This window comes from Equus caballus, chromosome 4, assembly GCF_041296265.1.
Source record: "Equus caballus isolate H_3958 breed thoroughbred chromosome 4, TB-T2T, whole genome shotgun sequence".
In the NCBI taxonomy this organism is placed as follows: Eukaryota; Metazoa; Chordata; class Mammalia; order Perissodactyla; family Equidae; genus Equus; species Equus caballus.
Genome location: NC_091687.1, coordinates 7305904 through 7332465, shown reverse-complemented (window position 1 = coordinate 7332465; position 26562 = coordinate 7305904). Strand labels below are relative to the sequence as shown.

The 26562-nt window shown below is 36.7% G+C and overlaps 1 protein-coding gene across 7 annotated transcripts in view; it reads left to right on the top strand.

The window, feature by feature from the left end:
* The window catches only part of COG5 (component of oligomeric golgi complex 5), a 345803-nt gene that overhangs the window by 218495 nt on the left and 100746 nt on the right, over nt 1-26562 (top strand). For all 7 annotated transcript variants that reach the window (XR_002807321.2, XM_023638888.2, XM_023638887.2 and 4 more), the window contains one exon: nt 3174-3255. Coding sequence is in view for 6 of the 7 variants with exons in the window: in XM_023638888.2 (XP_023494656.2) it covers nt 3174-3255 (82 nt within the window). In the remaining variant the exon portion in view is untranslated. The remainder of the gene's footprint in view (nt 1-3173; nt 3256-26562) is intronic.

Below are 26562 nucleotides of genomic sequence, written 5' to 3'. Positions count from 1 at the left end.
CTGGATCATATGGTAGATCTATTCTTAATTTTCTGAGTAAACTCCATACTGCTTTCCATAGTGGCTGCACCAGTTTGCACTCCCACCAGCAATGAACAAGGGTTGCCTTCTCTCTACATCCTCTCCAGCACTTGTTGTTTCCTGTCTTGTTAATTGTAGCCATTGTGACTGGTGTGGGGTGATATCTCATTATAGTTTTGATTTGCATTTTCCTAATAGCTAATGATGTTGAGCCTCTTTTCATGTGCCTGTTGGCCATCCGTATATCTTCTTTGGAGAAATATCTGATCAGATCTTTGCCCATTTTTTAATTGGGTTGTTGGGTTTTTTTTTTTGTTGAGATGTTTGAGTTCTTTGTATATTTTGGATATTAACTCCTTATCCAAATAATTATTTTAATATACTGTTAAAATAAATTTGCTTTTGGGGCCAGCCCCGTGGCTGAGTGGTTAAGTTTGTGCACTCTGCTTCGGTGGCCCAGGGTTTCACTGGTTCAGATCCTGGGCACAGAGCTAGCACCGCTCATCAAGCCGTGCTGAGGCAGCATCCCACATAGCACAACCCGAAGGACCTACAACTAGAATATACATCTGTGTACTGGGTTGCTTTGGGAAGAAGGAGGAGGAGGAGAAGATTGGCAACAGATGTTAGCTCACATGCCAATCTTAAAAAGAAATTTTTTAAATAATAAATTTGCTTTCATGTCTGAGAATTTTGTATTTGTATTCTTAAGCAAGATTGACTCAAGTTTTCTTTTTTAAGTCTATGTATGTAAAAGTATATTTATAGTCATCAAATGTTTCTCAGAGGGAAGGCTTTCAGTTTTTCACCGTTCTGATATTAGCTGTGGGCTTTTCCTATATGGCCTTTATTACGTTGAGATGATTTCCTTCTGTTCCTAGCTTTTTGAGTGGTTTTATCATGAAAAAGGTGTTAGATTTTGTCAGATGCTTTTTGTGTGTCAGTTGAGATGATCATGTGGTTTTTGTCCTTCATTCTGTTAAGGTGGTATATTACAATACTTCTTTAATATGATGAAAAATATCTACTTTAAACTAAGGTGCATAATATACAATACACATATTGCATAACATCTTGGGAGTCTGAATCTATTTTCTGACCATTGCATAAAAAATTAACAATTATCATTATTACTTTTTTTACTTTTCCTGAGGAAGATGAGCCCTGAGCTAGTGTCTGTTGCCAGTCCTCCTTTTTTTTTGCTTGAGGAAGATTAGCCCTGAGCTAACATCTGTGCCAGTCTTCCTCCACTTTATATGTAGGTCACCACCACAGTATGGCTGATGAGTAATGTAGGTCCATGCCCAGGATCTGAACCTGTGAACTGGCGCCACTGAAGGGGAGCATGCCAAACTTAACCACTACACCATGGTGCTGGCCCCCACCATTATTTTTATTATATGCAATACCCAGTTGAATTCAAAACCAAAGACTTATTAAACAAAGAAACAAATTACAATGAAAATAGAAGTGTGCATAGGTGTAAACGTGAGAAATCAGTATCTTTTTGCTGGCCATTTTTTAAATTTAGAATTAGTAATGAGGGGTCAGCCCAGTGGCATAGTGGTTAAGTTTGTGCACTCTGGTTCGGCGGCCCAAGGTTCGTGGGTTCAGATCCCAGGCATGGACCTAACACCGCTCATCAAGCCATGCTGTGGTGGCATCCCTCATAAATAGTGGAACATTGGCACAGATGTTAGCTTAGCAACAATCTTCCTCAAGCAAAAAGAGGAAGATTGGCAACAGATATTAGCTAAGGGCCAATCCTCCTCACACACACACACACACACACACACACACACACAAAGAATTAGAATTTGAAATTAGAATTTCATTTGTTACAAGTGTAACACTAAAACAGAATTAACGAATTTCTTAATTTTTCTTTTTATGACAATAATCATTTGAACATTAGACATTTTATTTATGTTATTAGGGTAAACCATATGAAATAGGTATTTTTGTACTTCAAAGATAGAATATTGGTAATTTGATACTGTACACTACCCATGTAGAAGTTCCCTAAAGGTACTTGGTAAAACTTCTACAAGTGTGATTCTCTTTCAACAGTATTAAAGTTCTTTGTCATATTTTAACAAATGATACTCGAACCAGTATTTATCTTTTCCTTTTAGTAATTAATTTCTAAAACGTGTATTCAAAGTTGAATGAAAGTATCATGCTGAGTAGTAGTAAGTAATTCCTGTGATTGTTTTGTATGTGTTTAAGGAGGATAAGCCCTGAGCTAACATCTGTTGCCAGTCTTCTTCTGCTTTGTCTGTGGAACACCGCCACAGCGTGGCTTGATGAGCGGTGTGCAGGTCTGTGGCTGGGATTGGAACCTGCAAATCCCGGATGCCAAAGCAGAGTGCACGAACTTCACCACTACGCCACCCGGCGGGCAGCTCTGTGACTTTTTTTTTAAGAACTGTGTCCACTGTACTTCAGGCAGTTCTTTTTTGTAATTCGTGAACTATATTTTGCTGAGCATTCTTGGTCTAATAAGCATACTTTGTCCATCATTTTGTTAGGGTGACACAAATTACCTTCTGTATAACAAAGGATGATGATGATGACAATTATTGTATTAATAGTAACTAACATTCACTGAGGGTTTATTATATGTCAGGAACTGTCTCAAGACTTTTTTTTTTTAGATTTTTTTACTTTTGCTAGTTTATTAAAGGATATTATAAAAGATACAGAGGAATAGCCAGATGAAGAGGTATTTAGGGCAAGATGTACGGGAGGGGTGCAGAGCTTCCATGCTCTCTCTGGCGCCACTCTCCCTGCATCTCATCAAGATTTTACCTTTATAAAGTTTTAAAATCCTCTTAATAATCCTGCACTGTAGCTACCGTTATCTCCATTTTATAGATGGGAAGGAGGCACAGAGTGGTTAAGCAGCTTGCCCAAGCTCACGGAGCTAGTAAGTAGCAGAGAAGGAAGATGACTGATTACTTGAACATGAGACATAATTTGAGTCGTCTGTATATTTATACTTAGTTACTTAATAATTCCAGTAATTCCCTTGTTTGATAGAGGCCTTGGAAATTTTCATTTAAATACATTTTTAGTAAATTTTCAACGTTACATCTTATCCATTATAATTTTCAAAAATTAATGAACGCATCTCTTTTTTTGGGTCGCAGGATGGACAACCTGAGATTTTATACACGTTTTGGAATTCAGTTACTCAAGCACTTTCTTCTCAATTTCGTATGGCAACAGATTGTAAGTGTACTGTTTATTTTGCAAATTCATTTCAAAGTTTTTCACTTACTTTAACATTTAATGTCAAGAAGTTTTGCTGTATTGATTTATAAAACATCTTTTTAAAACTCCTAATTGTCGTTTTTATGTTAGCTATATATTCAATTTTATAAGCAATAAGTTAATTTTTTTACATTTTTTTATAATTAGTATATGGGATAAAATTCTCCAGAAGAATAAGTTAACTCTCCATAATTCAAATATAGAGGAACTATCTGATTTTTTCCTGTGTAAAAGGTGTAAAGCAATTGATGAAGAATTTAGTTAATGCTTCTAGAATTATTTTAAATCCTAACTAAAAGATACTAAAATGCAGAAGCTTTATAGCTTTTTCCTTGTGTTAACAGTGAAGTTTTGGGGCCAGCCCCTTGGCCGAGTGGTTAAGTTCATGTGCTCCGCTTTGTTGGCCTGGAGTTTCGCTGGTTCGGATCCTGGGCACGGATGTGGCACTGCTCGTCAAGCCCCGTTGAGGCAGCGTCCCACATGCCACAACTAGAAGGACCTGCAGCTAACATATACAACTATGTATGGGGCAGGGTTTGGAGAGAGAAAGCGGGGGGAAAAAAAAATGAAGATTTGATGAACGAAGAGATCAAATACCTGCATCATGAATTAAAATTTGCTTATCCAAATATGATCCACAAAACGTTTTTTAAATTTGTTTTTCTTGTGAAATAATGTCACAGGATAGTTCTAAACAATGAAATATACAAACTAGTGACTATCTTATGAGTGTTATCGTCTAACCACTGAATGGAAGGCCGTTGAATGTACCCTGGCTTCTTACAGGGCTTTAAGAGTTTGTGTGTAGTTAAGCATTTATTCACAAATGTTGACTGAAAGTGCCAAGTATATGCAAACCTTATTTAGTCACTGGCAACCTCGGGTTGAATAAACCATACTTCCTGCCTCCCCACTTTTGTGTCTGAAGGAGTATGCAGCAAGGCAGTGACCGCAGAGGAGGTGTTCACTCATGGGTGCCCAGACAGAACTTCAGCAGAGGGCTTATTTAGGACTGATTCACTCTGTTTACTTCTACAAATCACACTACTCAGAGAGTACTGTGCATTTCCCTGCATCAGGTATCTGTTTTGGTCAGCTTTTTTGAGATATAATTGATATACAGTAAAATTCACCAGTTTTAAGCAGAAAAATCTATGACTTTTGATAATTTTTTTTTTTCTTTTAAAGATTGGCACCTGAGCTAACAACTGTCAATCTTTTTTTTTTTCCCTGCTTTTTTCTCCCCAAATCCCCCCAGTACATAGTTGCACATTTTAGTTGTGGGTCCTTCTAGTTGTGGTGTATGGGATGCCGCCTCAACATGGCCTAATGAGTGGTGCCTTGTCCACGCCCAGGATCCGAACCCTGGCCGCAGAAGTGGAGCGCGCGGACTTAACCACTCAGCCACGGGGCCGGCTCCTTGATAATTGTTTATATCCTTATAACCACCATCACAATTAAGACATAGAACATTTCCATCACCCTCCAGATTTCCCTCACGTACATTTTCTAGTTACACTTCTACTCCTACCTCTTGGCTCCTGGCAGCTAATAATCAGCTTTCTGTCAGTGTGAGTTACCTTTTCCTGGGTTTCCAGAAGACTAGAATCATGCAGTATGCGTTCTTTTATATCGGCATAATTAAGATTCATCCGTGTTGCATATATCAGTAGTCCATTTCTTTTTTATTGCTGATTAGTATTCCATGGTATAGATATATACAGCAATTTGTTTATCTGTTCCCCAGTTGGAGGGACAACTGGGTTGTTACAGTTTTGAATTATTATAAGTAAGCTACTACAGTTATTTACATACAAGTCTTTTGTAGACATGTGTCTTTTTTCTTTCGGGGAAATATGTAAGAGTGGAATTTCCTGATCATTTGATATGTTTAACTTTGTAAATGACTGTTAAGCTGTTTTCCAAGCTGGATGTACCACTTTGCATTCCCATCGACAACATATGATAATTTCAGTTGCTCTACATTCTTTCAATCCATGGTATGGTCAGTCGTTTTAATTTCAGCCATTCTTGTGAATGTGTATTGGATTTTCATTGTGGTTTTGACATCCACTAGTCTAAAAACTAATGATGACCATATTTTCACGTGCTTATTTATCATCTGTATGTCTTCTTTGGTTATGTGTTTAAATTATTGGCTTTTTAGTTTTAGATTGCGTTTTTTAGTTTATTGATTTCCTCTTATAAATGAGTCTAAGAGATCTTTATATATTCTGCATTCAAAGTTCATTCTCGGTTGTAGGTTTTGAAAATATATTCCCCGTGTTTGTGGTTTGCATTTTCGTTTTCTTAACAGTATCTTCCATATGACAAAATTTTTTAAGTTTGATCAAGTCCAATTTATTAATTTTTCTTTTCTAATTTGTGGGGTCTTTTGACCTAAGAAATCTTTGTCTAAGCCAAGGCCAGAAGTATTTTCTCCTGTATTTTACTCCAGAAGTTTTAGTAGGTTCATTTGGAGTTAATTTTTATTTATGGTGTGAGATAAGGGCCAAGGTTCATTTCTTTGCGTAAGGATCTAAAATATTGTTTTCTACCTGTTGACTACCCTGGCGCTTTTGTTGAAAATCATGTGGTTATATGTGTGTAAGACTATTTCTGGATTCTTTTTGTTCCTTTGTTTTTGCATGTCTATATTTATATAAATACCATACAGTTTTAATCACTAAAGTGTAAATCCTCCTATTTTTTCTTCTTTATCAAATTAATTTGGTTATTCTAGAGCCTTTGCATTTCCATTTGTATTATCAGCCTTAGGTTGTTGTTTCTGTAAAAATGTCTTTTGATTAGGATTGCGTTGAATCTATGGATCAGTCTGCAATGAATTCCCTTCATAATATTGCATGTTCTGATCCGTGAGTGTGATACATCTCCTTGTTGATCCAGGTTTTTCCATTTCCTCTTCTCAGCGCTGTATGGTTCTGACCCGTGAGTGTGGTGCATCTCCTTGTTGATCCAGGTTTTTCCATTTCCTCTTCTCAGCGCTGTATGGTTCTGACCCGTGAGTGTGGTGCATCTCCTTGTTGATCCAGGTTTTTCCATTTTCTCTTCTCAGCGCTGTATGGTTCTGATCCGTGAGTGTGATACATCTTCTTGTTGATCCAGGTTTTTTCCATTTTCTCTTCTCAACGCTGTATGGTTCTGACCCGTGAGTGTGATACATCTTCTTGTTGACCCAGGTTTTTCCATTTTCTCTTCTCAGCGCTGTATGGTTTTTAGTGTGCAGATCTAGCCAATCTGATCTTAAGTTTATTACTATTTCCTATATTTTGATGCTGTTGTAAATGGTATTGTTTTTTAAATTTTCCTTTACTGTTGTTCACTGTTAGAATATAAAAATACGCTTGATTTCTATGTACTGACCTGATATCCTTGACTTTGCTAACCTTAGTTATTCTGGTAGTTTTTACAGATTTTGTTTTTTTTTTAAAATTTTCTATGTTGATGATCATATGGTCTACAAATATAGTTTTACTTCTTTTCTAATCTGATTTCCTTTCATTCTTTTTTTCTTGCCTTGTTATACTGAGTAACACCTCCAATACAGTGTAGAATTGAAGTAGTTTTGACCTTATTTACAGCTTAGAGAGAAAATATACAGTCAACCTTAATAGGATATTTTTTTTTCTTACGTGAGGAAGATTCGCCCTGAGCTAACATCCATTGCCAATCTTCCTTTTTTTTTTTGTTCTTTTGCTTGAGGAAGATCAGCCCTGAGCTAACATCTGTGCCAAGCTTCCCCTACTTTGTATGTGGGTTGCCTCCACAGCACAGCTGATGAGTGGAGTAGGTCTGCACCCAGGATCTGAACCCATGCACCCTGGGCCGCCGAAGCAGAGGATGAGGAACTGTTAGCCACTCAGCCACAGGGCCAGCCCCCTTAATATGATCTTAACTGCAGGTTTTTCAGTAATGCCCTTAATCAGATTGAGGAAGTTCCCTTCTATTTCTAATTTTTTGAGAGTTTTTATTTTGAACTCTTGTTGATTTTTTTCCAACGCTGTTCTGCATCCAATTATATAATAAGATGATTTTAGTTATTTTACTTTGTTAATATAATGAATTACATTGATTGATTTTTCAAATGTTGACCTAACCTTGCATTCTTGGATAATCCCACGTGGTCGTGATAAATTATCCTCTTTATAAGTCGTTGGATTGAAATTGCTAATAAATATAAGGTTTTTAAATTCGATGTTTACAAGACATTGATCTTTAGTTTTCTTTTCTTCTAGTGTCTTTTTCCAATTTTGGTATCAGGGTAATGCTAACCTCAGAGAATAAGTTGGGAAGTATTCCCTCCTCTTCAATTTTCTCAAGCAGTTTGTGTAGAATTGGTATTATTTCTTCCTTAAATGTTTGGTAGAATTCACCAAGGAAATCATCTGGGCCTGGAATTTTCTTTATGGGAAGGTTTTAACTACAGATTCACTTTCTTCCATAGTTAAAGGATTATTCCATTTATTTCTTCTCGAGTGAGCTTTGATAGTTTGTCTTGCAAAGAACTTTGCTGGTTCATTGAGGTTTTCTGATTTGTTGGCATAAAGTTGTTCATAATTCTTCCTTATGACCTTTAAATGTGGTATATAGAATCTGATGTGATGTTTCATATCTCATTCCTGGTATCATTAGGTTGTTTCTTCTCTTTTTTCCAATAATTATAACTAGAGGTTTATTAATTCCATCTTCTCAGAAACCAACATTTAGTTTGATTGATTTTCTCCATTTTCTATTTCCTTGATTTCTGCTCTTATGTTTATTACTTTCTTCTCTTTGCTTTGGGTTTGGTTTGCTCATTTTCTTGTTTATTGTTTCATTTTAGATTATTGATTTAAACCTTCCTTTTTTCATTTAAATGTTTATGCTACAAATTTCTCTATAAACAGTATTTTAGCTGTATGCCATAATCATTCCTTACTATTCTTCCAAACATATGGAAAAGTTAAAAGAATAGTGAAATAAACATCTGTATATCTATGCCTTTGATTCAATAATTATTATCAGCTTTCCAGCTAAATGAGCATTTTTAGAGTCTGATGTGTTTGCTTCAAATTTAAAATTCATACATTATTTTAGGAGGTAGTTTTTCAAAGATTCATATGTAATGTTACATAAATATAGCATTTCAGTAGTTTCTTACTCCATGTGTGAGTGTGATGGGTTTTCATGAAAACAATTCTCAGCATGAAGTCTTCTTTAATATTTAACTTTTCTCATTGGCTCTTCTCTCAGTATGACCAAAATGTACCAAAAGTAGCCTTTAGCATACTTGAAAAATTTCAAACTTTTAACCATTACACCTTCCAGTATTGTTTATTCTTGGTTGATTTAGCACATTTTAGTAGAAATTGTAAAAGGTAAACTTCATCCTTACAAATCACACAAATGTGAAGAGAGTATGTAGCTCTAGGGAGTGGGACTGGAGTGAAAATGTCCTGTCTGCTAATTCGATCAGCTCTGTCAATTCCGGGTCTAATTGAATTTTCTTCTCATCATGGGTATACTTTTCCTACTTTTCTGCATGTCTAATAATTTTTGATTGCATATCAGACATGAATTTTATTTTATTTGGTACTAGATACTTTTATCTTCCTGTAAATATTCTTATTCTTGGATACTGTCGAATTACTTAGAAACAATTTGGCCATTTGAGTCTTGTTTTTAAGATTTTTGGCAAAACCTGAGCAGTGTCTGGGGCAAATTATTTCCCACTTCTGAGGCTAGACTCTTCTTAGTGCTCTACCAAATACTCTCTGAATTAGGAGGTTTTCCAGCCTGGCTGTTGGGAAGAGGCACTCTTCCCAGTCTTGTGTGAGTAACAGGTATGTTCTCTCTAATCCTTTTGTGTGTTTTTTTCCCCAGGCTCTGGAAGTTTCCTCACCCACTTATGCTGATTAGTGTTTTACTGAGTACTCAAGGCGAATCATTTGCAGATCTCTGCAGTTCTCTCTTTGTGCAGCACCCTCCTCTCTGGTGTTCTGTCCTGTGAACTCTAGTTCCTTCCCTCCTCTTGGTCTCAGGGCAGTAGAGGGAGGAGGGGTCTCTTCCCCTTTCCTATGCCATAGCCTCAAACCCCTGCTAGGAAATAAGCTGGGGCAATCGTAAGGCTCACCTCATCTGTTTCCTGTCTCTCAAGGATCACTGTGTTTTATTGCATGATGTTAAGTGTTTTAAAAACCATTATTACATTATTGTGTCTGTTTTTTGTTTGTTAGTCTGTCTTACTGTTTCAAATAGGAGGGTAATTCTGGTCCCTGTTTCTCTGTTTTGACCAGAAACAAAAGTCCCTCATCTAGATTAAAAGAACAGTGATTAAAAGTACATTTCAAAATATTATATGGCGTGCGTGTGTCTGATGGTCCTGTCATTTACTTGTCTTTGGTCATCTGCTTTATTTTCCTTAACCATTACAAACCCTAGGCTCTCTCCACGTGCCCTCCTTTTTCCCATTCTTCATTCTCAATAATCAGCTTTATCTCCTGGGTCATCAGGACAATTAATGTCATTAGAAATTCTTTTGATATCCTGGACCTTGCCTCCCAAGAAAAGCCTTAATTTCTCCCTGTGTACCTCAGAGGGTCAGATAGGGTTCCTCCTCACAGCCAGCCGTTGCATGCCTCCCTGCCTGGTTCATTTACCCCTTCCCCTCAGCAACAGCATGCATACTTCTCTTTATTCTATTTTGCATTTCTTTTTTTCTTTTGATTTCTTCCCCTCAGATATAAACCTATTCAAGTTGCTCTAATCTAATAAAAACTAAAACAAAACTAGTGTTCTTCTTTAGTTACTATTTAATCCCTCCTCCTCTTTTTATCCAAACTTCTCAAGGAGCAATTGGCTTTTTTTGGTCTTCATTTTCATGCTGTTGATTTCTCAATAGATGTACTCTGGCTGTCTTCCACCATTCTATTGCAATTGTTCTCGTTAAAGTAAGCAATGACCTACCTCCTAATTACCAAATCCAGTGGATGTTTTTCAGTTCTTATCTTATGGGACCTACCTGGCTTGTATAGTGATAGACGCTACTGAGAGGAAATACAATACTTTTAGGCAGAAAATCCCATTAATATTTCACATTCAGAGTAGTCTGTTACTTCTGATGGAATTATTACTTTAATAACTTCCTTTGGGAGAACTCCAGAGTAAGTCGTTTGTAAAGTACCTTCCATTTATGTAGCACATACAGTCCCTGAAGTGTACTGTAGTACTTCTTAAAATTATAGACAGGCAGCGTTAAGGAAGTGCGGCCATCTGCAGAGTGGAATATTATACACAGTGTAACAGATTGTCAAGTAATATTTTGGCAGAAAATATCTAAAGGGAAATTTTCCTAGCTAGGAACATGTTCTTTCTGATTATAAATGTTCATGCGTAGTAAAAAGAAGTTTTATTAGATATAACAAGATATAATCCAGGGGTTTGACAAACAATGAATTTACTTTTTTCACATGGAAAGGGGCCTGAACTTCTCACCATGAAGATTCAAAATAGCTTCTATAGGAAATCTGCTGCTTTAATTATCTATGGGCGATTGTTATTTCCAAGATGACGTCTAAGGTTTATGTCTGTTATTTTTCTATTGTAGTTTCCAGATGATAATATTTGTTCACCAATTTGTTGGGTTATGATACATATAATTTCTTTAAGTCTCAAAAGAAACAAGCAAAATAAACATTTTGAACTCTTTGAAGTGAAAACGTAATTCTTTGTAATCTAATCATATTCCTGGAATGTCTCATCCCCCTTACTTTGCTTAATTTTTCCCCGTAGCTTTTATCACTTTCTAATATACTGTATTATCTGTTTGTTTATCATGTCTGGACCCCTGTCCTCCGCACCCACTGGAATATAATCCCCATAAGGCGTGGAATACTATTTGAACACGGCAGTGTCCTCAATGGCTGAAAGAGTACCTGGCACACAGTAGGGCTTCAATAAGCGCTGTTGACTGGAAAGAAAGAAGGAAAAGAAGAAGGAATCAGGGAAGAAAAGATGCCAGTGCCCTTTTATAAAAGCTTAACAATTTAACAAAAACATTTTTTGAAATATTCTAGCAAGTAAATCTTTTTAAAAATGTTTAAAAACCTTTGTGCAATACTGCTCTCTCAAAATTCTTAAACAACTGAAGGAGATCGTTCATACTCATGTAGTTAAGAGAGCTACATTTATCTGTAGTGCTTTGAAAAATCAAGTGTGAATAAGAGGAACACTGAGGAGATATACATGTTTTAAGATTTAGAACTTTAAGACTTAAAATTATGCTAAAACTCATTATCTTTACCCTGTAAAATATATAATAAATCAGGAATCTAATCTTCCTGAGATATAGGGGGATAAACAAGCTATAAAATTATGAGTACTTTCTTTAATGTAGATTTTTTTAAAATGTTAGAATGGTGTGCAAGTTAAGTGAGATCTTATTGTGATACATTTCTTAAAAGTTAATGTACTTAAATAGATATACTTAGGAGATAGATCTCACAGCCCCATTTAGAATACCTTTTAGAATTTTGATTCCTGCAGTTGAAGCATTCTTTACTACGTTGTTCTAATTAGCTTATAAGGGACCATCCTAAGTGCCTTATAACACATAAAGAAGAAAACTTGTAGCCTGCTGAAAAAAAGAGTAACTGCTTTCGAAATCTTGAGAGGAGTCTTTTAAGAAAGTACCAAAAGTTTATATAACCCAGAGGAAAGTAAGTCCAGCCATCAAGTAAGTTTTTGGAGACTTCCTTTGGCACAACAAATTTGATCGTGTAATTCTCTGATAAAAATCTTTCATTAATATACATATATCAAACCATTGCGTTGTACACCTTGGACTAATACATGTTTTAAGTCAATTATATCTCATTAAAACTGGAAAAAATAAATATAAATAAAATAGGATTAAGAAATCTTTCATTGACTTCCCATTACTCTTTAAAAAATCATTAAAGTACAATACTCATAAAGAAAAAGTATGAGTATCAGAATTAAAAACCTAAATGAATTTTTCAGATCTCAGTGCAGCTAAATAACCAAGACCAAGACCAACATCAGAATTAAGAAGCAGAATATTACCTGGAGGCTCCTGTCAGGCCCCTGTTGGTTTCTGCCTGCTCTTCTCCTTACGAGAGGAACCACTAATTTCTAATGGCATAGATTTTTAAAAAATTATTATTATTTTATACAGATAAAATCATCCAGTTTGTACTCTTGTGTTTTCTGACATCTTTCGTTCAACATGTTTCTAAGAGTCCTCCATTTCGTTGCTTGCTTTTGTAGGTCATTCTCAATGTTATAAAGTATTCCATTCTATGAATATACCATGATATATTTATCCACCATATTGTTGATGGCCGTTTGGGTGGTTTCCAATTTTGAGCTATTTTAAATCATGCTACTATGACCATTCTGTCCTTTTTATTGGGAATAAACCTGGGAATGGAAAAATAGGTAGATGTGGTAGACAGAGTAATAACCCTCCCAGAGATTTGCGTGTGTTACTTTACGTGGCAAAAAAGATTTTGCAGATGTGATTTAAGGATCTTGAGGTGGAGCAATCATCCTGGATCATTGGGTTAGGCCCAGTATGGTCACAAAGATGCTTAGAAGGATAAGAGGGAGGCAGAAGAGTCAGAGGAGGAGATGTGATCATTGAAATAGAGGTCAGAGTGATACAATTGCTGGAAGGGGACCGCAAGCCAAGGAATCTAGGCTGGTGGAAAAGTCAAGGAAAAACTCCCCTAGAACCTTCGGAAGGAACACAGCTCTGCTGACACCTTGATTTTGGCTTAGTGAGACCAAATTAGTACTTCTGACCTCCAGAACTGTAAGATAATGCATTCATGTTGTTTTAAGCTATCAAGTTTGTGGTAATTTGTTGCAGCAGCTGGAGTAAGCTAATAGAGTGGGTGATAGAGTATGCATATGTTCAGCTTTAGTAGATACTGCCAAAGAGTTTTCCAATGTTGTACTAGTTTAAACTCCCATTGGCAGTATGTGAGAGTTGCAGTTTTTCCACATCTTTGTCAACACATGGTATTTTCACTGTTTTTTGTTTTAGCTATTCTAGTGGATGTTTAGTTGAATCACATTGTGCTGTTAATTTTCATTTCCTTTGTGATGAATGTTATTATTCATTTTTCCACACGTTTATTGGCCATTTGGATATGCTCTTTTACAAAGCGTCTGTTCATTTTCTATAGAACTGTCTGTCTTATTGATTCATGGGATTTTTTTTCCCGTATTCTGAAGTATTTTGTTGGATTCTTTTCTCTCCCTTTGGCACTCCAGTTGTACATGTGTAGGCTGATCATTTCAGTGCACTTTAGGATTGGGGTAGTTGCAGTTTTAACAAGATCAGTCTGTCTCTATTCTCCCCTTTTCTTGGGCATGCTTCTCCCAACTGAGAAGTTGGAGGTTCTTTGTCTCCTCAGCCCTGAAATATTGAGGTTGATCTAGCTCTGCCGTCAGAGGTTTCCAGAGAAGCACTTTAGCCTCTCAGAATCTGGTGAATGTCCTCATGGGAAGGAAGACTTGCCTATGTGTGTGGCATGTTCTCTCCCCCCAGCTAGTCTTTGTTTCCTGAGATACATTTCCACAAATGTGAAGGATAGGTTACCTCTGTTCTTTGAAACATTAGACCTGGTTCCCAAGCTTCTCTTGCAACTCCATAACTACGTCAATCCTCTGGGGACACCTGGTTTCGGATTTTCAAAATGTTCTCTCCAGTCTCATGAACCACTAAAAGCTTTGCTAGATTGTCTTTTCTCCAGCCGAGGATCTGTGCATAGGCCAAGCTTGAACTTTTAAAACATATATGGCTTCTTTAATTGTTACAGTGTGAGCACTGGTCTGCCTCCACTCTCCTTCCACTACTCTCAGGATAGCTTCCAAACGTGACTTTTCTAGTCCTGTCCTGTTTCTCCAGGACTCATTTTTTTTCCTTTCTGATTTTTTCTCTCTGTGCTTGAGCTTTAGTTCTTGAATGAATCACCCTCTTTCTTCTCAGTGTTCACAAATACCTGAAACGTGTGTATCCTCCCCTCCCTCTGGATAACTCACACTCGTGCCTTGACACCTGCCTCCCCATATACACACGCGTATGTGGTATGAATCCTTTATCTGCTCCCACAAAACTCTTATATGTCCCCAATTTTAGTACTTATCCCACTGCATTATAATGGCTCACCTCCTTTCTTGTCTATAGTATCTTCCACTAGGCTCTAGAAAAAGCTTCTCTCTCTCCCTCTGTTCCATATTATGTTCCTGTCACATAGCATGTGCTCAATACATAGTAGGCATTCTATTGAAATGGAGCCTTAAAGTGTCACATTAATATTTAAAGGCTTTAAAAGTTAGGAAATCTGAGTAGAAAACAAACCATAAAATACTTTTCATTAAAAAAACAGTAAGCACTTATAAGGTAAATGAGACTCTAATATGAAGTACTTTTAGGAAGAAACCCAGCAGTATGTATATATGATAAACAAGGCATGAAAGGATAGTGCAAAAGTGTTAGGACAATTTTCATACCGTAATAGGATATCAAATAATTTTTACTTTTTTCCTTATACCTTTATTTATTTGATTCTTTGTGGTGAACATCGTATATTGTCAGTTATAAAATAGCAAGCAGTTTTCACTGAGGTAAAGAAGAAGGCAGCGTGAGACTAGGGATTTAACTAAATGCTCCATGAAGACTTGTTGAGTGTATAACTGAGATCTAGTGGTTACGGAAATGGATAAAGTGCTCAGAGGGAAAGAGAGGAGTGAGAGAAAAAAGTTCAGAGAAAAAAATCCCCAGTTTACCTCCCATAGCCGGATAAATTCCAAATGGATCAGAGAATTAAGTATGAAATATCAGACCATTCAAATGCTAGAAGAAAACACAAGTGACTGAGCTAGAAATAGGGAAAACTCTGATTTAACATCTAGAAGCAACGATGAAAAGATTGATAATTTGATTATATTAAAATTTTTGCATGGCAAAAACAACCTTAAGGAGAATGAGAAGACAAATGACAAACTAGAAAAGCATTTATAACTTACATCAAAGAAAAGGAGTTTAGTATCCCTAATGTATAAAAAGCTACTAAAATGAGAAGAAAAAGGCCAGCAACTTTAAAGAAAAAAAATGGAGGTATCTCCTTAAGTATTTGGAAAAGATGCTCAGTGTCACCAATAAGTAGAGAAATGCAAAATAAAAGCACACAGAGACACCATTTCACATCTATCAAATTAGCAAAAAATCAAAAAAGTTTGATAACACACGCTGTTACTAAGTCTGCGAGGAAACAGTCACTCTCACACATTGTTAATTATCATGTAAACCTTATGGAGGGGAGTTGTGAGTGTCTAAGAAAATTACAATTATATACACATTTACTTTTTTTACTCAGCATTTCCACTTCTAAGGATCTATTCCATAGATGCACTAGCAAAAATATGAAAAGACATATTCACAAGGCTATTCATTGCATCATTATTTGGAATAGAAAAAACTGGAAACAGCCCAAATGTTCATCACTAGGGGATTAGTTAAACAAGTTATGGTGCATCCATAGAATAGAATGCCAAGCAGCTATAAAAAGGAATGAGAAAGAAAAAAAAAGGATTGAGGAATGTCTTTATATACTACCACAAAGCAATCTCCAAGATATATTAGGTTAAAAAAAAAAAGTGGAGAAATATGTGTACTGTGTGCTATTGTTTACCTAAGAAAGGGAATAGTGTAAATAAATATACATTTTTGCTTACATTTTTAAGAAACGGTTGGATAAACCATAAAATCCAGAAAAATGGTTACCAATAGTGGGGGAGTGGAGTCTATGAAGAATACATTGGAGAGACCAGGGATAAAAACTAGACTTCTTTGAATATACTTTGTTGTGTAGATTTAACTTTGAAGTCATATAAATATTTTATATAGTTATAGAACAAACTTAAAATGAAAGAAGAAATTACTAAAAGTCAAAAGTAAAATGGAAAATCTTAGTGCAAATATGTGTCCAATTGGTGACATAACCACACAGAGAGGAGCCCTTTCATTTGCGTTTTTACCTTCATCATTTAACTATTTTACTTTTAAACACAGTGATTTGTTTTTGTAGTCATACTGGGATATACTTAAAGCATAACAAGAACTTCCCAAAACACTCATCAACTCTTTTCAGTAGTCAAGTTATTGATGGTAGTAGTAGTATTGTTATTCTCAGGCTATTGTGTTATTTTGAATTCGGAATTTGAAAAGCAATGTGAATAGATAGCTACCAAACATGGAATAAATTTAGCATCAATAAGGACAACAATCACAAGGAATTGAAACTCATCAAATACGTCTAAATCTATGAGTTCATAATGATACAAAGAAAGAAACTCGTATCGTTTATCCTTGATGATACTACAGAACCTACTCTTTGCTTTGAAAACTGGTAAATAAAGGGAAAAATCAAATATTTTCCCTGCCTTTCCTATACAAATGGTATCTCAAAGAAACCAAATAATTGATGCTGGAAGTTTCTAGTTATAAAACTATCACCTGTAATAAGTGCCCAAAGAATGTTAAAATATCTTAATTTTGAAATCTCTTAGCGGATCGAGGCAATGATTGTTAGTGACTGCTAATATCATAAAGAAGGCAAACAGTACACGAATTCAGACACTACATATGCAGTAGTCTTGTCAGAAATGATAAAACCTGGAATGTGATCAAACCTCGTAACTATTGTAGTGGTTTTCAACTTGGTTATACAGTAGAATCACATGGAGAATGTTTAAAAATCCCAAAGCCTAGGCTGCAGTTACATTAAAGTCTCTGAGGGTCAGACCCAAACATCAGGATTTTTTAAAGCTCCCAAGTTGTTTCAATGTGCAGCCAAGGTTGAAATGTACTGTTTTAGACCCAACTGATCATTTACAGGAAATACAGGGACCAGAGGTGCAATCAGCAAAATTTAGACTATGGGAAACTCTACAGGATAAATGACCCAGTTACTTAAACAGGAATTAAAAGGAATAAAAAGATAGAGAGGAACTATAGATAAGGCTTGATGATAATATCAACTAATTGTAATATATGGATTATTTATGGGTCCTAAATAAAGAAACCATTGAAAAATCACAAGTCAATCAGAAAAATGTGTTCACAGCTTGTTAATTTTGTAAAATGTAATAAGAGAACTGTGGTTATTTTTTTAACAGTCTTTAGTATTAGAAATACATGCTGACATATTTGTGGGTGAAATGATATGATGTTTGTGATTTGCTCTAGAATAACTGGTAATAGTGGAGAAGAGTTGGCTAGGGACATAAACAAGATTGAGTTGATAAGTGCTAAAGCACTTTTTAGATGTTTGAAATCTGTAACATTTTTTTCAATGTCAGGGAAAATATTTAAGGCAGAGGAAAGCAGTCCGGAAAGGAGTCAGCAAAGAAGAATAAGAAAAACGGATCAGAAAAGTAGAAAACCCAGGAGAGAATGGGGTCATGGAGAGTTTCTCAACGGAGAGAGTAATCAAGAGAGAGGAAGTGAGTGGTGATCAGAAAAGTACCCACTGTTCTTGGCGGTCAGAATGATACTATAACTTTTACAAGAATAGTATTGGTGGCGTTGTAGCAGTTGGAAGTCTGGTTGCAGTCTGGAAGAGGCAAGGAAATGTGTGTAGACCATCATTATGCAGAGTGACACAGCAGGGTCTACAAGTAAGCAGTTGTAGGGTCAGGGGGGAGCATGTTGTCATGTTATTTCTGTTGTTGGTTTTTTATACTATGAGAGCATGTTCAAGCATTGTTTTATTGATGAGAAGCTAAAAATAGAAGAGAGAGTAATAGTCTTGAGAAGAGATGAGATGGGAGGGGATCAAGTGCAGAAGTTGAAGAATGGACGCTTGTTCCTGTGAAGAAAGCTGGAGACTAGAAACATTTATAGGGGAATAGAGGGTACGAAGTTGAAGGGATTCTTTTCTGGCAACCTTTCTTTTTTTCTCTGAGATAGGGAAGGTGGTCATCTTTATATCAGTGGATTCAGGGGTAGCTAATCAGGGAATTGGAGGAACATGTGCATGCTTTATATTCCTGCTAACAGCGAAGATTGTGGTATAGGATGCTTACCCAGCTGATATTGGATTCTGCATCTTTCTGTTGCTGCTATTGTGAAAAAAAACAAAAGAACTAAGAAACTTCCTAGGCATCATAGCCAGATATTTCCAGAAAGTTATTCCATCATAATTATATTTATATAGTTTGTGCAAGAGGATAATCTTAAGATTTTTGTTTTAGTCAGATTCTCCATTTAAAACTGAATATTTTAGGCTTTGATCAGATTTCCCATTCAAAACTTGCGTTTTCATATCTGTTCATTTTATTTATTTTTTCTGTTTTTTATTGAGGTCGTAATAGTTTATAACATTGTGAAATTTCAGTTGTACATTATTGTTTGTCTGTCAATATATATATGTGCCCCCTTACCCCTTATGCCCACCCCACAACCCTCTTACCCTCTAGTAACCACCAGTCTGTTCTCTTTCTCCATGTGTTTGTTTATCTTCCACGTATAAGTGAAATCATATGGTATTTGTCTTTCTCTGTCTGGCTTATTTTGCTTAACACAATACCCACAAGGTCCATCTGTGTTGTTGCAAATGGGACAATTTTATCTTCTTTTTATGGCTAAGTAGTATTCTACTGTATATCTATATACCACATCTTCTTTATCCATTCATCAGTTGATAGGCACTTGGGTTGCTTCCACTTAATGGCTATTGTGAATAATGCTGGAGTGAACATAGGGGTGCATAAATCTCTTTGAATTGTTGACTTCAAGTTTTTTGGATAAATACTCAGTAGTGGGATAGTTGGGTCATATGGTATTTCTATTTTTAATTTTTTGAGAAATCTCCATACTGTTTTCCATAGTGGCTGCACCAGTTGCATTCCTACCAGCACTGTATGAGGGTTCCCTTTTCTCTACATCCTCTCCAACATTTATTATTTTTTATCTTGGTGATTATAGCTATTCTAACGAGTGTAAGGTGATATCTCAATGTAGTTTTGATTTGCATTTCCCTAATAATTAGTGACGTTGAACATCTTTTCATGTGTCTTTTGGCCATCTGTGTATCTTCTTTGGAGAAATGTCTGTTCATATCCTCTGCCCATTTTTTGATCAGGTTGTTTTTTTTTTGTTGTTGAGTTATGTGAGTTCTTTATATATTTTGGAGATTAACCACTTGTCGGATATATGACTTGCAAATGTTTTCTCCCACTTGGTGGGTTGACTTCTCATTTTGTTCCTGGTTTCCTTTGCCTCGCAGAAGCTCTTTAGTCTCATGAAGTCCCACATGTTTGTTTTTTCTTTTGTTTCCCTTGCCCAAGTAGACACGGTATTCGAAAAGATTCTTTGAAGACCTATGTCAAAGAGTGTTCTGCCTATATTTTCTTCTAGTTTTATGGTTTCACATCTTACCTTCAAGTCTTTCATCCATTTTGAGTTAATTTTTGTGTATGGCATAAGATAATGGTCTACTTTAATTCTTTTGCATGTGACTGTCCAGTTTTTCCAACACCGTGTATTGAAGAGATTTTCCTTTCTCAAAGATTAGCTGTCCGTAGATGGGTAGTTTTATTTCTGGGCTTTGAATTCTATTCCATTGATCTGTGTGTCTGTTTTTGTACCAGTAGTGAGCTGTTTTGATTACTATAGTGTTGTAGTATATTTTGAAGTCGGGGATTGTGATGCCTCCAGCTGTGTTCTTTTTCTCAGGATTGCTTTAGCTAGTCCAGGTCTTTTGTTGCCCCGTATGAGTTTTAGGATTCTTTGTTCTGTTTCCATGAAGAATGTCCTTGGGATTCTGATTGGGATTGCATTGAATCCAAATATTGCTTTAGGCATTTTAACTGTGTTTATTCTTCCAATCCATATGCATGGAATAGCTTTCCATTTCTTTATGTCATCATTGATTTGTTTCAAGAATGTCTTAGAGTTTTCATTGTATAGGTCTTTCACCTCCTTGATTAAATTTATTCCTACGTATTTTATTCTTTTTGTTGTTGATTGTAAATGGGATTGTTTTCTTGAGTTCTCTTTCTGTTCGTTCCTTGTTAAAATATAGCAATGCAACTGATTTTTGTAAGTTGGTTTTGTACCCTGCAACTTTGCTGTAGTTGTTGATTATTTCCTGTAGCTTTCCAATGGATTCATTAGGATTTTCTATATATAAAATCATGTTGTCTGCAAACAGTGAGAGTTTCACTTCTTCATTGCCAATTTGGATACCTTTTATTTCTTTTTCTTGCCAGTTGGTCTGGCCAGAACCTCCAGTATTATATTGAATAAGAGTGGGCACTCTTGTCTTGTTCCTGTTCTCGGCAGTATGGCTTTCAGTTTTCCCCATTGAGTATGATGTTGGCTGTGGGTTTGTCGGATATGGCTTTTATTATGCTCAGGTACTTTCCTTCTATACCTATTTTATTGAGAATTTTTATCATAAAAGGATGTTGGATTTTGTCAAATGCTTTCTCTGCATCTGTTGATCATGTGGTTTTTATTCCTCATTTTTTTAATGTGGTGTATCACGTTGATTGATTTGCGAATGTTGAAGCATCCCTGCGTCCCTGGTATAAATCCCACTTGATCATGGTATATGTTCCTTTTTATGTATTGCTGTATTTGGTTTGCCAATACTCTGTTGAGGATTTCTGCATCTATGTTCATCTGCAATGTTGACCTGTGATTTTCCTTGTTTGTGTTGTCCTTGTCTGGCTTTGGGATCAGGGTGATGTTGGCCTCCTAAAAAATGTTAGGAAGTGTTCCATCTTCATTTTTTTGAAATAGTTTGAGAAGGAGCAGTATTAAATCTTTTGTGATTGTTTGGTAGAATTCTCCAGAGAAGCCGTCTGATCCTGGACTTTTATTTTTTGGGAGGTTTTTGATTACTGTTTCAATCTCTTTTCTTGTGATTGATCTATTCAGATTCTCTATTTCTTTTTGATTCCTTTCGTTTGGGCGGGTTGTATGAGCCTAAGAATTTATCTGTTTCTTCTGTGTTGTCCAAATTGTTGGTATATAGTTTTTCATAGTATTCTCTTATAATCCTTTGTATTTCTGTGGTAGCCATTGTAATTTCTCCTCTTTCATCTCTAATTTTATTTATTTGTGGCTTCTCTTTTTCTCTTAATGAATCTGGCTAAGAGTTTGTCCATTTTGTTTATCTTCTCAAAGAACCAGCTCTTAGTTTCATTGACCCTTTCTACTTTTTTTTTGTTTCAATTTCATATATTTCTGCTCTAATGCATTATTTCCCTCCTTCTGCTGACTTTAGGCTTTGTTTGTTCTTCTTTTTCTATTTCTTTTAGGTGTAGTTTAAGATTGCTTATTTGAGATTTTTCTTGCTTGTTAGCATGAACCTGTATTTCTATGAATTTCCTTCTTAGGACTGCTTTTGCTGCATCCTATATGAGTTGGTATGGTGTATTTTCATTTTCATTTGTCTCCAGATATTCCTTGATTTCTCCTTTGATTTCTTCAGTGATCCATTGCTTATTCAGTAGCATGTCATTTATCTCCCCATATTTGTCGCTTTCCCAGCTTTTTTCTTCTGGTTGATTTCTAATTTCATAGCATTATAGTGAGAAAAGATGCTTGGTATGATTTTAGTCTTCTTAAATGTATTGAGGCTCGCCTTGCTTCCCAACAAATAGTCTGTCTCTGAGAATGTTACGTGTCTACTTGAGAAAAATGTGTCTTCTGCCGTTTTTGGATGGAGTGTTCTAAATATACTATTAAGTCTATCTGGTCTAGTTTTTCATTAATTCCACTATTTCCTTGTTGACTTTCTGTCTGGATCATCTGTCCATTGATGTAAGTGGGGTGTTAAGGTCCTCCACTATTATTGTGTTGCTGTTAATGTCTCCTTTTAGGTCTGTTAATAGTTGCTTTATGTACTTTGGTGCTCCTTTGTTAGGTGCATGTAGATTTATCAGTGTTATGTCCTCCTGGTGGAGTATCCCTTTTATCACTATGTACTGCCCCTCTTTGTGTCTCATTGTCTTTTATATCTTGAAATCTACTTTGTCTGATATAAGTATGGCAACACCTGTGTTCTTTTGTTTGCCATTAGCTTGGAATATCGTCTTCCATCCCTTGGCTCTGAGCTTGTTTTTGTCTTTAGAGCTGAGATGTGTTTCCTGGAGGCAGCATATTGTTGGCTCTTGTTTTGTAATCCATGCAGCCACTCTGTGATTTTGGTTGGAGAATTCAATCCATTTACATTTAGAGTGATGATTGACATATGAGGGCTTAATGATGCCAGTTTATCACTTGTTTTCTGGTTGTTCTATGTTTCCTTTTTCCTCATTCCATGTATTTTGGACTGCCAATTCAGTTTGGTGGCTCTCTATGATGGCTTTCTCAGTTGTCTCTTTATTTATCATTTGTGTCTCTATTCTGCTTTTTTGTTCACTGGTTACTGTGAGGTTTGTGTAAAAGTTCTCATAGATGAGAGAGTCTATTTTTTGAAAGCCTCTTGTTTCCTTAGTCTAAGCATGTTCGATCCCTTTCCTCTTTCCCCTCTGATTTATTGCTATCACAGCTTATTCTGTTTTGTGTTATGAGTTTGTGGTTAAAATGCAATGATTATATTTATTTTTGATGTTTTCCTTCCCTTTATCTTTAATGTCATAATTGTTTGCCAACCTGTTCTGATAGCTGAAATTTTCTGATTTCATCTGCCTATTTATCTCCTCTCTCAAGGCTTTGTAACCCCCTTTTTTTTTTTCTGGTATGAGGGCCCTCTTGATCATTTCTTGTGGGGGGGTCTTGTGGTGATGAAATTCCCTCACCTTTGGGGTATTTGGCAAACTTTATTTCTCCATCATATCTGAAGGATATTTTTGCTGGATAGAGTATTCTTGGCTGAAAGTTTTTGTCTTTCAGAATTTTGAATATTCATTCCACTCTCTCCTAGCCTGTAAGGTTTCTGCTGAGAAATCCACTGAAACCCTGACAGGGGTTCCTTTGTAGGTTATTTTCTTCTACCTTGCTGCCCTTAATATTTTTTCTTTGTCCTTGACTTTTGCCAGATTTACTAATATATGCCTTCAAGAAGATCCTTTTACATTGATGCACTTAGAAGTCATGTTAGCTTCTTTTACTTGTTATTCCAGCTTCTTCCACAGGTTTGAGCAGTTCTCAGCTATTATTTCTTTGAAGAAGCTCTCTGCTCCTTTCTCCCTCTCTTCTCCCTCTGGAATACCCATAATCCTTATGTTTCATTTCCTAATTGAGTTGGATAGTTCTCAGAGAATTTCTTCATTTCTTTTTAGTCTTAGTTCTGTTTCCCCCTCCATCTGAATCATTTCTATATTTCCTCTAAATTGTTAACTCTGTCCTCCAGAATATTGAAGCTCTGTTATTCAAGGACCCCAGATTTTTCTTTATCTCATTCATGGTATTTTTCATCTCCAACATTTGTTGGGTTTTTTTTTTTTTTTTGAGGAAGGTTAGCCCTGAGCTAACTACTGCCAATCCTCCTCTCTCTCTCTCTTTTTTTTTTTTTTGCTGAGGAAGACTGGCCCTGAGCTAACATCCATGCCCTTCTTCCTCTACTTTATACGTGGGATGCCTACCATAGTATGCCTTTTGCCAAGTGGTGCCATGTCTACATCCAGGATCCAAACCAGCAAGCCCTGGGCCACCAAGAAGCGGAACGTGCGAACTTAACCGCTGTGCCACCAGGCTGGCCCTACCTCCAACATTTCTGATTGGTTTTTCTTTATAGTTTCAATCTCTTTTGTGAAGAATTCCCTCTGTTTATTAATTTTATTCCTGATTTCGTTGAACTTTCTGAGTTTTCTTGTAACTTGTTGAGTTTTTTTATGATAACTATTTTGAATTCTCTGTCATTTAGATTGTCAATTTCTGTGCCTTTAGGAATGATTTGTGGATGCTTATAATTTTCCCTCTGGTCTGGAGTGTTGACATACCTCCTCATAGTATTTGATGGGATGGTTTTATCCCTTCGTATAGTGGAAGTATCTGATCACAGATTCCAGTTACTGCCACTGGTGAGGGCGGGGGGCAGAAGCTGTGTATTCTCAGTCCACTGTGATCCCTGGCAGCTGTGCCTGACCTTTGGTAGCTGTGCTGACAGGGCCTGTCTCCGTTTGCCCGCTCACCACTCCTGCTTTACACACTGAATGCACCGGTGCTCTGGTGGGGGTCCCTTGCTCTAGCCCATCAGCAGAGCCAGTGCACCAGGTAGGGGAGGAGTACTTTCTTTCATGTGTGATCCTTGGGGGCACTCCTGCTTTGCCCTCACTATCTGCCTCTTGGGCTGCTCAGCTTGCTGAAGACGTCCCCGCGATTGGTTTGCCTCCTCTCTGTGGAGCTTTCCTGTGGGCTCTGAGGAGACTCGGAGAGTGAAGTTCTTTCTGCAGAGGACTTCTCCTTCCCCTATCTCCTGTAGGGCCGCATGCGGTCCCACGCCCTAGGTCGCTGAAGTTGGGGCAGGGAGAGGATATCCCCTTACCTCCTTCCACCCCCTCCTGGAGAGTCCAGCACCTCCACCTTTCGATGTATGGCTCTCAGACGTCTATTGTGTTGTGTGAATGTCCTCTGCTGTTTTATGAATGTCCTTTTCATTGTATCTCATGGGAGAGAGTCTAAGGGGAGAGCTAATGCTGCCATAATGCTGATGGCACTCCAATATCTGTTCATTTTAAATGGGATTTATCTGAGTTTTAAAAAAGTCTGTTTTCCATTCTGATTTTAGCTTTATTAAATTATATTTTAAAAAATTAAAAGGCTTGTCAATCCTCAAGAAAATGTATTTACAATTAATTTTAATTCATATAAACATTTATTTACTTTTAATATATGTTTGGGGCCATAGGTTGCTGGAACTTAGAAGGAAAAGTTCTTGCCCACTTCAGTGGCTACAGTAAAAAGAGTTATGAGAAAACTCATTAGCCTGGGGAAATTGACTTCCCTGTATTCTATTCTGGTACTTTATTTTACTTCTGAATTATTTCTGTAGTGTATTTGGGTTATTTTTTTCCAATAATACTTTAAACAATTATACATATTATAACTTTTAATATTATGTTAATGGGCCAGCTATGGGTGTAGTGGTTAAGTTCATGTGTTCCACTGTGGCAGCCCAGGGTTCATGGGTTTAGATCCCGGGCACAAACCTACACACCGCTCATCCAGCCATGCTGTGGTGGCATCCCACATACAAAAAATAGAGGAAGATTGGCACAGATGTTAGCTTGGAGACAGTCTTCCTCAGCAAAAAGAAGAAGATTGACAGCAGATCTTAGCTGAGGGCCAATCTTCCTCACCAAAAATAATAATAGTAATAATAATAATACTTTAAACAATATATTTTTATAAAAACTGAGTTTGTTTTGTATTAGGAAGGAGTTATATAGTCCACAATATATCAGTGTTTGAAAAGTAGGTGTTTGCAAGACTGCTGTATGGCCTTCAGTGTTTGACTTTTATATCATTTGTGTTGATGTAAATGAAGTATGATTTATTTTATTGTGGCAGGCAGATTGTACGATGGCCCCCAATGAGCGTCTCCTGTTATTTACATCCTTGTGTAATCTGTTCCCCTTCAGTACAGGTAAAACTTGCTTCTGACCTATAAGACATGCAAAGGGGATGTCCCTTCTGTGATTAGGTCACATAAGAGTGTAACTTCCCTCTTGTTAGCAGGCTCTCTCTAATGCCTTCTTGGCTTGCAAGCTCTTATGAAGTAAGAAGGCATGTTGGTGAGTCCCCTTGCTGAGGAACTGATTGGCCTCCAGCCCACAGGAAGCTACGGACTGAGTCCCTCCGTCAGAGCCACAGGGAACTGCACCCTGGCCACAACCGCGTGAGCTTAGAACCCGACCTTTCCTCTGGCGTGCCTGAAGATGAGACTCCAGTCATGGTTGACATCTTCATTACAGCCTTGTGAGAGACCCTGACACAGAGCACCCAGTATGCCTGACCCACAGAAACTATGAGATAATACATGTGTACTTTTAAAATAAGCAGTTACATTTGTGGCAATTTATTATATTGCAGTAGACATCTAATACAATTATCAAACAGAAGATATTTTCCAAGACGTACAAAACCAGTGTATTACTGGCCTCTTTTCCTTTCATAGTGCTAGGTGATTTAGGTGCGAGGCCTGACAGTGTATTGGGCACTGAGTCAGCTAGGAAAGGAATGAACTAGAAATGGGTAGCAGTGTACTTTCAAAGGAG